The 17,040-nt window shown below is 57.8% G+C and overlaps 1 protein-coding gene across 1 annotated transcript in view; it reads left to right on the forward strand.

The window, feature by feature from the left end:
• Nucleotides 1-17,040, forward strand: part of ITPR1 (inositol 1,4,5-trisphosphate receptor type 1) — a 180,086-nt gene that overhangs the window by 69,869 nt on the left and 93,177 nt on the right. Inside the window, exons 6-20 of the mRNA XM_087824685.1 lie at nucleotides 1,940-2,026; nucleotides 2,709-2,867; nucleotides 2,989-3,087; nucleotides 4,070-4,153; nucleotides 4,254-4,400; nucleotides 4,836-4,931; nucleotides 6,568-6,612; nucleotides 9,432-9,586; nucleotides 10,440-10,539; nucleotides 11,288-11,448; nucleotides 12,362-12,503; nucleotides 12,724-12,882; nucleotides 14,484-14,656; nucleotides 15,628-15,747; nucleotides 16,489-16,683. Coding sequence (XP_087680811.1) covers nucleotides 1,940-2,026; nucleotides 2,709-2,867; nucleotides 2,989-3,087; nucleotides 4,070-4,153; nucleotides 4,254-4,400; nucleotides 4,836-4,931; nucleotides 6,568-6,612; nucleotides 9,432-9,586; nucleotides 10,440-10,539; nucleotides 11,288-11,448; nucleotides 12,362-12,503; nucleotides 12,724-12,882; nucleotides 14,484-14,656; nucleotides 15,628-15,747; nucleotides 16,489-16,683 — 1,922 coding nt within the window. The remainder of the gene's footprint in view (nucleotides 1-1,939; nucleotides 2,027-2,708; nucleotides 2,868-2,988; nucleotides 3,088-4,069; nucleotides 4,154-4,253; nucleotides 4,401-4,835; nucleotides 4,932-6,567; nucleotides 6,613-9,431; nucleotides 9,587-10,439; nucleotides 10,540-11,287; nucleotides 11,449-12,361; nucleotides 12,504-12,723; nucleotides 12,883-14,483; nucleotides 14,657-15,627; nucleotides 15,748-16,488; nucleotides 16,684-17,040) is intronic.

Raw genomic sequence — 17,040 nt, forward strand, 5'->3', positions numbered from 1 at the left:
CTGGCCTTGTGCACCTGCCAGATTATTTTAGGAGAAACTCCTGAAAGTGGAATTGATAAATCAAAGTCCCGCCCATTGAAAAAATTTCGATGGGCTTGGCCAAATTGTCCTTCGGGAAGGTTGTACTGGGTCTGGCCTTACAGCGTGGGGTTTAATGAGCCAGATCTGAGCCTCGAGGGCAGAGGCAGCCTTGGTCGGAGGGCCCAGGTGTCGTTCGAACCTTATCTCCTCTTGACCGACTCTTTGCCTCACCTGTTGGACCTAAAAATCCAGATGTTTCCGTTGGAGAGCCGAATTTGACAGTGCTGGCTGTCAACTAGACCTCCTAAAACGGGGGGAAAGACCGGATTTGGTTTTGCAGAGGGAGTTTTCCAAGGATTGGGGTGTGAGTGCAGATGGACACATTCAGTGTTTATGGAAAAGGTGAAATGCATAGAGCGCTTTCTCCTCGGACAGAGCTTACGGGGGAAGTGAGCTCTCAGAGTGAGCTGCAGGCTTCGCGCCCCCAGTGGAGGCTTGGGTGTCGCCAAACCTCTTAAGAAAACTTTGTGGATATTTATCCTACAATTTGTTGCATTTTCTATTCTGATTTTACCTTTGGTGTGTTTTTGGACAGATGCCCTGGACTTTGTGATGCTGTGTTTAATCTTGAATGTAGAGGCTATGCCTTCGTGATGACTAATTTGACATTTTAGATATGGCAGTGACTGTGGAGTTGACACTTTTATACTTAGTCTGAACGTAGGTAGGAATTAATATTTTAGGTCAGTGTTTCTTATCTGAGGCCACTGGCAGTTCTTGAGAGCAAGTCCAGAGGGGCCAGTGGAAATGCAGGCACATTACCTGGGAAGAGGCCCATTATCCACTGGCACCTGGGGTGTCTCACCTCGTGGAAAGGGGACCTCGAGGAAGACATGCTGGAAACCGGCCCAGAGTACATGAGTGGGCGCCCGGGTGTCCCACCCACCAGATGAGCTGCTCAATTTAGTCTGTGATTTTACCTGTGTCTTAGTTTCAGTTTGTGAGACAGGGGCTGGAAGGACGGTTTCCTCTATGGCCTGGGATGAGACCCGTTCTCTGGTAGCATTGTTCTGAGGTGCTAACAGGACTTTCAGTGCCGAAGGAGAAATGGCCATTCAGGTTGGCGGTGCTGGGAGGCGAATCGGGGGGCTCTATTCAACTTCATCATTTTCCCAGCCTGCGGAATGTGTACCAGTAATCGCTCCCAGCCTCCCGCGGAACAGTGTAAATCTGGAGTTAACCCAGATGTGGCTTCGAGGATTATTTCTGCTACTCAATGGACAAGCCACTTTGAATAAAAAGAGCTTTGTAAGCGGAATTTCAAATATACACAGAAGAAGAGAAAATAGTATAACAAAGCCCGGTTGTACCCAGCATCCACCTGCCTACACAACCGCCTGGTCTCTCGGAGCCGGTTTCTTTCTGAGAACGGGGTAAGGGTCCTCCCCTCGAGGGAGCACGGCAAGCGTGAGATGAATGGCAACTACCGTCCAGTAAGAACGCCGAGCGCCGCGGGACACGCTGCGGGGCCTGCGTGCGGGCCCCGCGGTCCGCATTTTGCAGACGGGAAACAGGCTCGCGCCTGTCCAGGGGTAGCCAGGCCCCGGGCCGGCAGCGGCCCCACCAGCGTTTCGAGTCGGCCTTCGTCCACGCGGAGCTCCAGGCGGGGCTTCTACGCGCCCTAAGGGGTCACAGGCCCCCTCCGCCCACCCCGCCGCCCTCGAAAGCACGTGGGCTCAGGGGAACGAGAATGAGAACGCGTCGCCGGGACGGGGCCTCGCCCTGAGCCCACGCGCGGACCCGAGGGGCAGAGGCGGGGGCGGGGCCTGCGCGCTTCTGGGCTCGGTCGGCCGCGGCCTGGCTCGGACCACGGCGCGCAGGGACCGTGACCGTGACCATCTCCCGTCTCCACGCGCAGCACGCGGCCGACCTGGAGAAGAAGCAGAACGAGACGGAGAACAGGAAGCTGCTGGGGACCGTGATCCAGTACGGCAACGTGATCCAGGTGGGCGGGCGACGGGCCCAGGTGGGCGGGGCGACGGGTCCAGGTGGGCGGGCGACGTGATCCAGGTGGGCGGGCGACGGGCCCAGGTGGGCGGGGCAACGTGATCCAGGTGGGCGGGCGATGTGATCCAGGTGGGCGGGGCGACGGGGTTCAGGTAGGGGGCGATGTGGCCCAGGTAGGCGGGGCGACGGCGTCCAGATAGGAGGCGACGTGTCCAGGTGGGCGAGGCTATGGCGTCCAGATAGGGGGCGACGGGGTTCAGATAGGGGGCGATGTGGTCCATGTGGGTGGGGTGACGGGGTTCAGATAGGGGGCGACGGGGCCCAGGTGGGTGAGGCGACGGGGCCCAGGTGGGTGAGGCGACGGGGCCCAGGTGGGTGGGACGTCCTCCTCTTCCCGGCCGGAGCCCTACTGAGAGCAGAACCGAAAGCCACGCGTGGACCGGGCCGGGCCGCGTTTCCGGGGACTCGGGACAGCCATGCCCGGGAGGCCTAGTGCTCCTCCTGCCCCCCTCCTGCGCTCCTCCTGCCCCCCACTCCCGCCCCTCTGCCCTCCCATCCCCGGCCTGGGGCACCTCTGTGGCTCCCCAGCTTCCCGGTGAGCTGGGCCCCCACTTTACCTGCTGGGAGGAGCCGCAGAGGGTCAGAGCCTCGCCGACACCCTCCTGTTCCCCGGGTTTCAGCTGCTGCACCTGAAGAGTAACAAGTACCTGACCGTGAACAAGAGGCTGCCCGCCCTGCTGGAGAAGAATGCCATGAGGGTGACGCTGGACGAGGCGGGCAACGAGGGCTCCTGGTTCTACATCCAGCCCTTCTACAAGCTGCGGTCCATCGGGGACAGTGTGAGTCAGGTCCCCCAGGCTGAGGCCGCACTGTACCCGTCGGCTAGGAGAATTTTAAATCAGAGCCTCCGGCGACTCCTGACCTGCTTTGTGACAGGCTGTCACGGCCCCTTCTTTCCAGGTGGTCATAGGTGACAAGGTCGTCCTGAACCCCGTCAATGCTGGCCAGCCCCTACACGCCAGCAGCCACCAGCTGGTGGACAACCCAGGCTGCAACGAGGTAAGGAAGGGAAACCGAGGCACAGCCTGGGGGGGGGCACTGCAGGAGCAGGCCCCGGGGCCATAGCGTGTTTGTGGACAGTGACTCCGGCAGCGACATGGGTCATGCGTGGAAACCGAGGCCCGGTCAGGGCCACCTCAGGAGGCTGTGCTGGGCTATGTGGTGGGTGGGGCTGATTGTCCCCCGAGGGTGCAGTTTTTGGAGCCTTAAGTCATGGGAGGATTGGTTTCCAGTTGATTAAGCCATAGAAGGGACCCTCTTACCAGGTTTTTCTGGCCAAAGGGCACTCTTGTCTAATTTGTCCTTTTAGAGAGAGTGCTTTTTGCTAATTTCTCAGGAGGATCCACTGCGGCCACCAGCAGCCCTGTTGAGTGACACTTGCTTCTGGCAGTTCCCCCCCTTAGCCTCTAAACTGACAGTTACAGGACACAGGACAGGGACAGTGGGGACGTGAATAGTTGTCTAATGTTTGAGGACACAGCTCTGGAGTCAGTAGGTGTGGGTTCAAATCCCAAATCTGCCCCCACCCCAGCTCTAGGGCTGTAGGTTAGTCCCCCAGGCTCCCTGGGCATCAGTCTTCCTGTCTGTGGAATGGGCGATGGTCACTCCTGTTTTCAGGGTGTGGCTGAGGACTGGATGGACTGTCACTAAGAGTTCAGTGTCACGAACGTTTCAGAACGTAGACACTGGACGCTTTCTCACCTTTGCAGTGCGTCCCCTTTTATAAGGATTTGTTTTCCCTGGGCCTTTACTTTCTGGCTGCAGAAGAGACTTAGAGAAGAGGGACTATGTCGCTCCAGAAGGGCGGGACCTGGCGGTGTAGTCGGGGAGCGCACACCGTGGCTGGTTCAGGCGGGCCCTTCGCTCCGAATGGGCCGGCGCCTGCACCGCCTCAACCGCAAGGGTGCCGGCCTTCGGGTCTGGGGCTGGAAGTCAGAGTTGCCCTGAGGGGAGCGTGAAGTGAGCCCCGATTCTCTCCCAGGTCAATTCCGTCAACTGCAACACCAGCTGGAAGATCGTGCTTTTCATGAAGTGGAGCGACAATAAGGAGGACATACTGAAGGGGGTGAGCGTGGGCGCCGTGGCTGGGCCGCGGGCCTCTCCCCGGGCGGCGGCGGTGTCCCGATTGAAGTCCACGTTCCTTCATCCCTCGGTGTGGCACGCAGGGGGACGTGGTGAGGCTGTTCCACGCCGAGCAGGAGAAGTTCCTCACCTGCGACGAGCATCGGAAGAAGCAGCACGTGTTCCTGCGCACCACGGGCCGGCAGTCGGCCACCTCCGCCACCAGCTCCAAGGCCCTGTGGGAGGTGGAGGTAAGGGGGCCCGAGGCGGGATGCCCACCCTGTTTCCTGGGGCTCCTAGAGGAACCCCCATCCCGCCACGTCCGACGCTGCTGGTGCGCCTGGGGCAGAAACAGCGTCTACTTTGGAGGCAAACACACCGACACCGGGAATTCCTTCCCCCGGCTGTCGAATCCTCTCTTCCGCCTGGTTTTCTCTCTCTCGCCGTTTCTCTGTCGCAACTCACGTTAACCGGGAGACTCGATTTCCTGGGAGACGTGTTGCTAGCGCTTCCTGTGCCTGGGCTCTGGCATCACATACGACACAATGGGTTCGCTGGGAGATACTGATTTTTTTCAGCTGGTAAACGTCGCTGCCGGACCCTGATGTGTGTGCGATGGCCGGGATTCGGTCCCCGGCCGGGGCTGACACTTCCTCCGCCCTGACGGTTCCCTCCGCCTCTCACAGGTGGTGCAACACGACCCCTGCCGCGGCGGAGCGGGGTACTGGAACAGCCTCTTCCGGTTCAAGCACCTGGCCACAGGGCACTACCTAGCGGCAGAGGTAAGTGCAGCCCCGGGTTCGTCCTTGAGGCTGGCGCGGCCCCATTCCCTCCCTTCCTCCCTCCCTTCCTCCCTCCCTCCCTTCCCGCAGGCCTTGGGCAGCGAGGGGCTTGGGTGACGCCCAGGCACTTGCTCCTGTCCTGCCTTTCTGTTCCCTTGTGCCTCCTTTCCCTGCGTACAGACAAGGAAAGGTAACTGGTTGACACACCTAGTCCCTCCCGCGGGTTTCCATCAAGATGTGGGGAGAGGAGATGCTGTCCTGGGCACGTGATGGACAGCAAGGTGACCGCAGTCAATTAACATTGTGTCGTGCATTTGAAAGCTGCTGCCAGAGTATATATATCTTTTAAAAGGAGGCTAACCTGGGGCTAGGACTGCGGTTCTGTTTGCTCATTAGCTCTGCTCTCCCCACATCTTACCTGCCCACCCTGCTCCTGACGGGAACGCCTGAGACACGGCTGTCGAGACGCGTGGCTTGCGATGCCGGCAGCACTGAGGCGCATAAAGACTTAGTTTCATGGGGCGTCTAGTTCTCAGAGCATCAGTGGGACAAACAGACAGGGCTTATCTTGTACTCAGGCGGGGGTGGGGAACCTTTTTTCTGCCAAGGGCCATGTGGATGTTTAAAACATCATTCGAGGGCCATACAAAATTATCAACTTAAAAAATTAGCCTGCCGTATTTGGACAAACATTTAATTAACTCACCCCTAATATGATGGCTGGAACTGCTTCTCTTAGGGGAGGCCTTGGCAGGGCCAGACCAAAGGATTTCTCGGGCCATATACGGCCCTCGGGCCGAACGTTCCCCACCCCTGACTTAGAGGAATGTCAGCGTCAAAGAAATGAACTTCACCTTAAACATCTGATAAGGGTTTCTGAAGAAAGACAAGACTTATTGCCGAAGGACAGGAGGAATTTACCTCTTAATTTTTGTGCCAAGTTAAGGAGCTACCCTCCTGTGTGACAGGTGCTGAGTTTTACTACGATCTGCTGGGCGATGCACGATGCACGTTCCCACCAGATTCTAGTCGTGCATCAGATGACCCCCCATGGTCTGGGGACAGCATTTGGGGCTGCGCAGAGATTCTTAGGGTGAAGCCCGGCTGGCAGCCCCTCCCTGACCCCAGGGAAGCCCAAGTCTCATGTACCAGCCCCCCAGGATGCCTGACATTGGTATGAACTGGTGGCTTGGAACTATTTAAGAACTAAAGGTCACACTAAGTTAAGTTTAATACGGAGCCCAGGGCATCGGGGACCCCACTCCAGCTGTGGGAAATGTCGATTCCACGGCTCAACCAAGATCCATGGTGGTCTCTCTGTTCCACAGCGAGTGTAGCTCCTGAGGCCGCAGACTTTTTATTTCTCACTGAAGTGAGCGGGAGGATGTCAGACTGGAGACTGGTCTTCTGTTACCGCAGGCTTTTTTCACTGCTGTGTGCCGCCCGTCGGGGGCGGGAGGTCCGTGCGTGCTGTGGTCCTGTGACGTGTTGTGGCATGCTGGTGTCGTGAGCAGAGGGAAGGGACATGTTCTCAGCCGCTCGGAGGTGCTCGCAGGCCTGGGCGCCTCCTGCAAGTGGGGCCGAGTCCTTGAGCAGTGGGTGGATGTTTTAATTTCCAACGATTCTTTCCCATCAGGTAGACCCTGACTTTGAGGAAGAGTGCCTGGAGTTTCAGCCCTCAGTAAGTATGGGCCAGAGCCTTCTCGTCTTTGTCTGGTAGGGCGAGGCCAGCTGTTCCGCCAGCCCGCCGCGGTCGCTGAGTGCTGGGGACGGGACGCCATCGGCCGCCTTCAGAGACGGTCTCGTCTGGGCCTTTCTTGCGGGCAGTCCTATGTCCTGTGTCCTGATTGGTTCAAGGGCCTGTCCGTCACGATGCTGTGTGTGTGCTCGCTCAAGGGGTCTCCGTCTCTAAGTTGCAGAAGTTCGTGGTATCTCTCGGAAGACTCCAGGGTTGGAGACGGCGTTTTACAAACAAATGTTCTTTTGCTGTTGACCCCAATCTGTCACTCATTCAGAATTTTCAAGGAATGCGTGTGCAAGGTGGGCGGTGCCCGTTAGCCGGTGGAGGTGACAGGTGGCTCGGTGCACCTGCCGTCTGTTAGACACACTGCTGTCTAACCGTGTGTTCTTGCTTCCGCAGAGTCAGCCATGGCCTTTGTAACGCGGGAGGGATTTCAGTGCCAGCTGGGCCTTTCTCTGGAGGCCACGCTGCCAGTCGGTGCTGATGCGCAGGCTCCTGGGGCGCAGGCGTCCACAGCGGTGGGCTGAGGAGGGCAGGAGTTGTGTGGATGAGGCCGTTTCCTCGTCCCGGCTTCCTTCTGGTGCAGGGGTAACAGAAATCCACACGGTTGCTGCTCTGTTGGACGTAGCACGTCCACGTGATGGTCTCTGGTGCATGGGTTAGGTGTTACTGGGGCTATTTTTTCCCTAAGGAATTGGAGGGACTTTACAGTAGGCCCATGAGTGACGGGAATTGGGTGGAGATAAGAGAACATCGTCATTTTTGGAAAGTGAACCTTCTCGTTGCATCTGGGTAGGACATTCGCTCTGGAGAAGACGCAGAGGGGCTCTGCCGAGGGCATGTCCTGGACTGGGACTTGCTGGGGGGCTTCCCCTCCTGTCCTCTGTTCTCCCCGGGGCCCTCTTCTCCCCACTTCCAGAGCCCGGTGTGAAAGCTTTCTTCCCACCGTTAACGGAAGGTAGAGACACTTCCTCCGAGTTCTGCCAGCGTGCGCGGCGACCTGCGCCCCCCCGTCCCGGCGTGGCGTTCACTGTGGAGGGCGCTCGGAGACGGGGAGGCAGGGGTGTCCCTTCTCCTGACACTTCTTGTCCCCGAGACGACTTTATGTTGAGAGGAAGGTCTGCCCTCGTGGGACTTGCCTCCTTGGTCCCCCTGCTGCCGTCTGGGGGACAGTACGTGTCCCCCGAGGTTACTTTGGAGGAGACTGTGGCCTCCTGCAGGGAGCGGGGATGTGGCGGGAAGCCGGGCGGGGGAGGTGGGGGCGATGGCCTTTGGACCGCGGGACCCAGTGCCTAGGGGCTGTGAGGGCGACTCCGGGGCGGCTCCGGCCCGAGGGCCTCTGCACTGTGCCTGGGCTCCCACTAGGTGGCGCTCGCCCGCCATCAGGGAGGCCGTGGGCACCCAGAGCTGCGCAGAGGGTGAGCGGCTGCTCTTGGCGCCGGACGCGGCCTGAACGCAGTGCTGGTTTTCCTCTGGCTCGGCAGGTGTCTGAGATCTCGCTGCCGGCCCGCGGTCGTAAACCAGAACCAGGTGGGGTTACCGTGGACGTGGCGTGGGGACGGCTTGCAGGTCGCAGTGGCTGGGAGAGGACGGTCCACGCAAAGCTCCCTGTCCCGAGTGGAGCTCGGAGAGGCGTGGGGCTCCCGGGAGGGTTCTCACGCTGCTGTGGACGGAACCGCGAGGTGTGGGATCATCCGGAAGGTCCACGTGGTGTTAGAGGCGGGAGCTCGGGAGAGGGAGGAGGCAGGTTTGGGGTATAAAAGCAGCATTTTTTCTTTTTCTCTTTTCTGCAGACAGGAGTTGGGGCTGCAGGCGAGCTGATCAGGCTGCCCACGGCCTGCAGCCCTCGGGTGGGGCCCACGGGTGCCGTCTCCAGGCTCCTCCCCTCTGCCCCTAAGACTTCGCCTCCCTCTCCGCGCCCCTCAGGGAGGAGGCAGGGCATCCGCCTGAGCAAAGCACACTAAGGACCAAAAAAAATGTCCCCGAGTAGACGCAGGTGGTTGTCATCCTGCAAGGACGACACTAATCGTTGCCAACAAGCCCCTTAGCGTCGCCACGCTGAGAGCGGCCTCGCGAAGCCTCCAGCAGCGGGGGCTGGGCTGGGCACCTGCTCCCGCCTTCCCAGGCAGGCGGCCTCTGGTGTCTAGGTTCTCGGGGACACTTTCGTCGTCGCTCATCCGGCCTCACTCGAGATCGTCAGTCCCGGCCAGACGCTCACGTAGCCGGGCCCCTCCCCGCCCTGTTGTGGGCGGCCCTCGCGATTAACGACGAACTTTTTTTTCAGGGCTGGCCTGACCTCTCGGGTATTTTCTTGGCCACCCTGGGATCATTGCTTACTGACACTTGGGGCCAGATCTCTTTGTTGTATTTCTCCTCCTGGGAAGAGGCTGCATCCGATTACCGCGAGGCAGTGTCACCGTGGCTCATGCCACGGCCCTTCACCGAGTCCCCTGGACGCCTTTCTCCAGCTGCTGCCCCTCTGCCCAGCTGGATGTGGCTCGGCGGGTCCCCTGCTGCACGCCGCCTTCGGACGGCGACAGTCATAACCCCCTTTTCTAAATATTTCTGTTGCAACCCAAGGAGGGAGCGCGTGGCTGTTCCCTCGTGGAGGCCACGCCCGTCTCGTGTGGCTGCTCTGAGGCGCCGGAGCTTTCCTGCCATTGCTCACGCCGTGTCTCCTCCCCTCCTGGGGCCCGCGCCCTGCTGGTGCCGGCGATGGGCGCGGCCCACAGCACCCGACTCTGGCCTTGGCTCCTCAGGTGGACCCCGACCAGGACGCCTCTCGGAGCAGGCTGCGAAACGCCCAGGAGAAGATGGTGTACTCGCTGGTCTCCGTGCCCGAAGGCAACGACATCTCCTCCATTTTTGAGCTAGACCCCACCACTCTCCGCGGAGGCGACAGCCTTGTCCCCAGGTGCGACTCTAACGTGGCTTATCCCCCGCGAGTCAGGCCGGTGGCTGTGGCCTGGCCGGTGTCCTGGAGTCTTTCTTGAAGGTTTTCCACGGGGGGTGGGGGGTGGTAAAGGCCTTGTTCTGACTGCCCACTGGAATGGTGTCTGATTTAAAAAAATTTTTTTTTGGCTCATCAATGGTGAGTCCTCAGTGGTTGGGTAGAAGTGCCACGTGTAGGTCCCCAAGCCAGACCTGAAGGTCGCGTAGCTCGGTGTTCCCATTGCGTTCCTCTCGTCCTTCCCAGCGGAGGGGTCTCCTGGTGAACTGAGTGAACAGTTGAAGAGAAATTCTAGAGAAGGGAATATTTGAAATTCATGGAGTACAAAGTGAATTTTATTATAAGTATTCAGAAATCAGACCAGTCTTTGGTTACTTTATTGCATTTAACTCTTGGTTCTGTTGCAGAAGAAAGAATTTCTGGGGGGATAACTGGCCTATAAAACGGGACAAAGCTCACCCCTAATAAAGTCAGCAGCCGTCTCCCGAGTAGCGGCTGCCATTCCCGAGCATTGACCGCACGCCGTGCCCAGTGCCACACGTGTGTTCTCTCATTTCATCTTCACAAACGCCCCGTGAGATAGGTGTTCCTATCGCCCCTTCCCACAGATGGAGAAACTGAGGCTCGGAGAGTTTAAGCCACTCACAGGCAGCAAGTCCCAAATCTTAAATGTTTAAGCCCAACAGGGTTGCTGGGGCGTCTCTGACTCTCCCCAGCATCGGCTGCTTTGGTGGTTTCGTTGTTGGATAGAATGTGTCCTAGGCCGGCGGCTGTGGAGAACCTAAGGATTCCCACCCGAACCCCTCTTCCCCCGTAGGAACTCCTACGTCCGGCTCCGACACCTTTGCACCAACACCTGGGTGCACAGCACCAACATCCCCATCGACAAGGAGGAGGAGAAGCCTGTGATGCTGAAGGTGAGGCCGGGGCCGGGGCCGGGGCCGGCGCCCCTCGGCCCCCCCCCTGACACAGGGCCCTTCTGGAGTCCCCGACACCCCTGAGTGCGATGCCAGCCCTCTGCCCAGGGACCCAGTAGAGCGAGCCCGGGCTTCTGAAATAGCCGGCGCCTTTTGTTTTTTCCCGTGGCCTCTGCCCGAGAGGTCGAGCAATTGTCCGGGTTTCATGTGAGCCTGAGCGATGTTCTGGGCTGGGGGGTGGTTGCTTGTGCCCTCGGGTGCGTCAGATACCGGTTGATTTTCCCCAACCTTTATTTTCTCTTGTGTGGACTTCACCAGGTTTATTTAGTGATGGGGAGGTTATTGGGGTTCCTTCTTCTATTACGAACGTTTTCAGGTACATAGAAAAGTTGAGGGCCTGGTGCCATGCCAGCCCTGTACCACTGTGACTTAGAGTCAGGAGTTGCCGCCTTGGACATTTGCTTTCCCCATGTATTTGTAAATGGGTCGCGAGTCGGCCGTGCTCCCCGTAACGGGCGGGACTGTCGGTGACGGGGGAGCCCCACTTCCTGCCGCCCTGTCCGGACACCACCGGTCTCTGGAGGCAGCGACGTAACAACGGGCGCTTTCTTCCGGATGTTTCCGTGTCTAGTTGGCTTTGTCTGCAGCGTAGCTCCCAGCTCTGTGCATTGCCCAGTGTCCCCTAAGCGCAGTGTTGACGTCGGCCCTCGGCCGCCAGGCTGCCCACAGACACCGCCCCGTGTTTCAGATCGGCACCTCGCCCGTCAAGGAAGACAAGGAGGCGTTTGCTATCGTGCCCGTCTCCCCCGCCGAGGTCCGGGACCTGGACTTCGCCAACGATGCCAGCAAGGTGCTGGGCTCCATAGCCGGGAAGCTGGAGAAGGGCACCATCACGCAGAACGAAAGGAGGTAGGGGCCCCGCGGGGACCAGACGTGCTCCCCGGCCGCTGCGGACCCTCCGGACCCCTGGCGGGGGGCGGGGAGAACAGCCGTGCGGGAGAGCACAGGTCTCAGCATTTGTGGGCGAATCAACTGTGGTTTTCAAGCAATCGTGTCGTTCGCTTTCACTTTTTTGAAAGTCTCTGAAATTGTAAAGATCCTATCGCTTCGTCTCTGGGACGAGCTTATGAAACGTTGGGGGTGGAGGCTCTTCTGAGATAAAATGTGATGACTGATAGTTTGCGAAGGTGGTGATCCTTCCGGGGACCCTGATGTGTCATCTACAGGGTGTCCCCCAAATACATGCACACACTTTGAATGATTGTGAACTCAGTGGTGATCAACACACAGCTCATTTTCAACGTTTAAAAGAACCTGCAGGAATGAATAATTTTTTGTCGACGCCTGTTTTCAGACTGATGCCCGTTGTGGCCCAAGCCCTGCTGGTAACGAGCAGCAGTGGAATCGCCAGCGTCAGGAATCATTTCGTTCGGTGTCTGTGCCCTCGATTCATCGGCTGTTGCCCATTTTGCACAGTAAATTTTATCTTTTCTGTGTCCCTATAAAACAAGTCCAGTGACACTTTAAGGATGAATTTTCTTTGTTCAAAGCTTAGTCTGGTTTCACCGATTATTTCAAATCAGTTAAACCTGAAAAGGAGTCAGAATTAAGTGAGTGATCAGCTGTCAAGATGTGTATACATTTGGGGGACACCCTGCCTGTGTCACTCTGATTGGTAATTGGCTCGTTGTCAGTTCTGAGGTCTTGGGTGAATGGGTCTCCTTTTGTGGAACTGGTGCCTTGGGCCTGAGACCCCGCGGGCAGCGTCCTACCTGTTGGACACTGAGCCCCTCCAGTGTGTAACAGCCTCTTTGCCCCCAAGGTCGGTCACCAAGCTGCTCGAGGACTTGGTTTACTTTGTCACCGGTGGGACCAACTCCGGTCAGGATGTGCTCGAAGTGGTCTTCTCCAAGCCCAACCGCGAGCGGCAGAAGCTGATGCGGGAGCAGAATATCCTCAAGCAGGTGGGTGAGCAGTGGCAGGTGGGGCTGGCGTCGCGAGAAGTCGGAATCAACAGGTGCCCAGTCCCCGTGGGCGGAGCGATGCGGCGTCAGAGGGTTGCTGTGTTTGGACAGAGACTTTCCTGGGCCGTCCAGCCAACCTTGAGGTTTTATTAGCTGCAGACGGAGGGTCCGCCGTGAGACACTGGGCGGTGACAGTTCTCCTCTCTTTTTTTGCAAACAGATCTTCAAGCTGCTGCAGGCCCCGTTCACGGACTGCGGCGACGGCCCGATGCTGCGGCTGGAGGAGCTGGGGGACCAGCGGCACGCCCCGTTCAGGCACATCTGCCGGCTCTGCTACCGGGTGCTCAGGCACTCCCAGCAGGACTACCGGAAGAACCAGGTGCCTGCCGGCGGGTCCTCGCCGCGCTCGGAGACGGCCTGCGGGTTCCGGGGGCCGGGAAGGGCGGAGCACAGCTCACTGTTAGGTTTGCTCCTAGGGAGGAAGTGGAGTTTAGCAGCTGCGGAAGGTGTAGCACTGAGTCCTTCAGCAGGAAGCCTGAGGCTTCCCCTCGCGGCCACCTTGCCGTGAGGTTTTCTTTTTTCACGTTGGTGGCACATCTTTAGTTTTTACGGAGCGTTGCCTTAAGGCTTGGGGACATGATTCTGTGTTTGTACTGAAGGTGCCGGACAAAGGGATGCTTCACGTCTGGGTGGACGGAGCCGAGGTTTCAGCCCGCTGCTCGGAATGACGCACAACTTAAAACCTACCAACTGTTTATTTCTGAAACTTTCATTTAATATATTTGGACTGTGGTTGGCCCTGGGCAACTGAAACTTGGGAAAGTGGAGTCTTGGATACGGGGGGGACACTGCACCGCAGAACAATGCTTTTACCACTTTGACTCTGAAAGGCTTTAGTTCTTAAGCTCCAACTGCCCTCTGTCTGGCTTTTGAGTTCGAACTCCTCTCTGTAGTTTAATTTTTTTTTTTTTGTCGTCATAAAGACGGTGTGGATCTTAAGTGAAGATCCAAAGTGTTAGATAAACCTCGTTAGCAAGTGTTTCTAAACCGCTGACTTTGCTGTTGTCTAAATGTGAAGCCCCGTGTTCCGTGGGTGCTGTGTGCATCGGCCAGACAGGTGACCGCTGGGTCCTGGGAGTGCTCCAGGCTGTCCCCCCAGCTTTACCGCTGCTCCAGGGTGTGCCAGAGGGTTTATTCCGCTCCGTCTGCCCTGCTCCTGTGAGTCCCAGGGCATCATGCCCGCTCAGAGGAGACGGACTGACCCCGCCCGTGCATGGAGCCCTTGGCCTGGTGGTCGCGTGCGGGATATGGTGGTAATTTGTCCTTAAGGCCGGTCAGCTCCCAACCCGCATCCTGATTGCATGTGGGTGGAAAAGTGGCCCCTGTCCACCTTGTTTGTCCTGCACACTTTCCAGGATTTTGAAATTAATTTTAAAAAAAGAGGGGGCCACTAGAGCTTGGAGGTGACACGTCGTTTGTCTGGAGCAGGGAGATAGGTTTGAATAGAAACTAATGTTTGTCAGAGGTCTCTATGGGTTTGCAAGTATTTCATGGAATGTGACGTCTGAGCCCCAAAGAGAGATGTCCTTACTGACTTTAAACATGTGTTTGCACCCCAGATAAAGATAAGAGTGGGTACCATTGTTCTAAAAACGTGTCTTCTCTGGTATAGAGCAGTGAGGCACAGCTGACTCTTCTTGAATTAGGAGTAAAACCAGAGCTGAAAACAGCTTTTGACCTTTTAGAAAATTCACAACAGTAAAGTGTATGCTGCACATGTGATAAAAGGCCCGTTGCAGACACGGGGTATTTTGCTGAATTACTTTGATGGGGCAGGTTGAGTGGAGCTGGGCTGAGGGGTGAGTTGCCCTGGGTGCAGCTGTGGGGAGGGGTCCCTGGGGACGTCCCCAGGGGCAGACGTTCTGCTGGGATGCCGCGAGCTCCCGACCTTCAGCTCACCTGGGCCTCCCCCCCCCCCAGGAGTACATCGCCAAGCAGTTCGGCTTCATGCAGAAGCAGATCGGCTACGACGTGCTGGCCGAGGACACCATCACCGCCCTGCTGCACAACAACCGGAAGCTGCTGGAGAAGCACATCACGGCGGCCGAGATCGACACCTTCGTCAGCCTGGTGCGGAAGAACCGGGAGCCCAGGTGAGGGCTCCTGCGGGGTCGCAGTGCGTTTCCCGGAGTTCCTTTGTCAGGGGCCCGCCCGTGTGACCCGGCAGGTGTTCAGAGGGACCTGGATGAGCCGTGCTGAGAGCATGGTCCTGGGGCGAGACCTGGGGCGGATCTGAGCTCTGACTCCGGCAAGCTGGGTGACCCTGGCTTTCCCTCTGAGTTTGAATTTCCTCCCCTGCTAACTGGGTAACTGAAAATTCAATGAGCATAACACGTGAAGCACCTGGCCCTGAGCAGGTGCTCAGTAATGGCCATAGCTGTGGCCTGTCACTTACTCTTCAGCACCCGATTATCGGTCAGAGCACCCGCCCCAAGTCGCATTCGCGAGTCTTTTGCCAGCTTGGTTGTCCCTTGAGTGTCTCTAGTATGAACTGTTGCTTGTGTAGAACCCGCACAGCCTCCCTCACACCGACCGCCCTCCCCACGCTCCTCCCTCTCCTGGTTGAGACCCACACCACCAGCGAGCGTGGAAGAGTGCACAGCGTGGGCGTCACACACAGTCAGCCTGCACACCTGATTGTGTTTTTGGAAAAACGACTCCTCCCACCCATAAAAATGACATTTTATGGAGCATTCTCACCTGGCAGGGAGAGAGCCAAGTGAGCGTCCCACACGAATTACCTCATTGACTCCTCGGAACAGCCCTCGGAGGTTACGCTTCCCTGCGGATGGGAACCGAGGCTCAGAGAGGCTGAGCAATTCCCTTGGTGACAGCACAAACGAGGGCGTGGCTGGTGAGGGTCACGCTGGGGCTGCCGCTCAGCAGTCGGGCCTCGGAGCCTCCCCCACTCCGGGTACCGCTCCTTCCTTCCTTCCTTCTCTGGTGGCACAGTGGACACTGGTACCCAGACCTGAAATGTCACCTTTTACAGAGGGTCAGGCTCTGAGCGCCACACCTGGCTCTGTGTACAGGTCACGCCTTGTTCGGTTTCTCTCTCCGGTAGGTTCCTAGATTACCTGTCCGACCTCTGCGTGTCCATGAACAAGTCCATCCCGGTGACCCAGGAGCTGATATGCAAAGCTGTGCTGAACCCAGCCAACGGCGACATCCTCATCGAGACCAAGTGAGTGGGGCCGGGCTCCAGGCAGAGGGGAGGAAGGGATGGTGAGGGCAGGTGTGTGGTTCGATGGGTGTCTGCACTTGTGAGTGAGAAAACCGAACCCACAGCTTCTATAGACTTGGCCTGGAGTCAGGCCAGCCGGTGCCCGAGCGTCCCTTTGCGGAGGCCTTGGTCGGGGCCTTCAGTGAGCTTCGGTGTGGCCACCTGTGCACGAGGCGCCTCTTTACGTGCTGGTTTCAAAGTAACTCGAGCTCACCTGGGAGCATTTGACACGCACCTGGTTTAATTTTAAGAGTTGAAAGTTCTCTAAGTAAAATCATTTATTTTGAATGTTAAAGGCAGTATTAATTCAGTGTTGGAAAAAAGTTTTTAAGTGATCACTGTTCAAAAAGTGTTTACTGGTCCATTGCAGTTTTGGTTAATAGCAGCGATTTAATTTTAGGAAGGGAACGGCTTTCCCAAGAAGCATAGGGCCAGTAATACGGACAATGTTTTTTAAAAAAAAAATCCAAAAACTAAATGATGCCTTAAACTAGTGATGTTTTTTGTTTCTCACGCATAACTTAATTTGGGTTTGGGCTGCGGCGGGGTTTGTCAACCTTGGCATTTTCAGGTCCGAGGCGGAATGATTACGGGACGGTCCTGTGCACTGCGGGACGTTGGCGGGATCCGGGCCTTGCTGTGGTTGGTCAGATCAGCAAGGATTCCGAAACAACGCGTTTCCCCGCCCGTTTCGCTTCCCAGGCTGGTTCTGTCTCGGTTCGAGTTCGAGGGGGTCTCCTCCGGGGAGAATGCCCTGGAGGCCGGCGAAGACGAGGAGGAGGTGTGGTTGTTCTGGAGAGACAGCGGCAAGGAGATCCGCAGCAAGAGCGTGCGGGAGCTGGCGCAGGACGCGAAGGAAGGGCAGAAGGAGGACCGCGACGTGCTCAGCTACTACCGGTGAGGGCGCGGCCGGGCCCAAAGGGCGGCGCCGGGGCGTTTGTGCCCGGCTTGTGATGACGCCAAGCAATCACAAGGTGTCCTCGGGTTGTCCAGCAAAAAGACGGATGTGTACCTGAGATGTTTAGTGGGAACGTTTACTGGGACTATTTCACCGACTCAGGCTGTACATTGGTATCTGGGTGTGGCCAGGTCAGAAGAACGGCGGGAACTGGAGTCACCAGGTGCAGGTCCTCATGACCAGCCTGCACGTGCCTTTTGTAGTAGCAGTTTAGGGGGTGTTGTCCTGTAAGTCCAGGTGACCACCTGTTGCTCCTGTGATACCCGGGGCCAGCCGGCCCATCCTGCGTGGGTTCT

This window comes from Miniopterus natalensis, chromosome 15 (genome assembly GCF_054644295.1).
Source record: "Miniopterus natalensis isolate mMinNat1 chromosome 15, mMinNat1.hap1, whole genome shotgun sequence".
Taxonomy (NCBI): Eukaryota; Metazoa; Chordata; class Mammalia; order Chiroptera; family Miniopteridae; genus Miniopterus; species Miniopterus natalensis.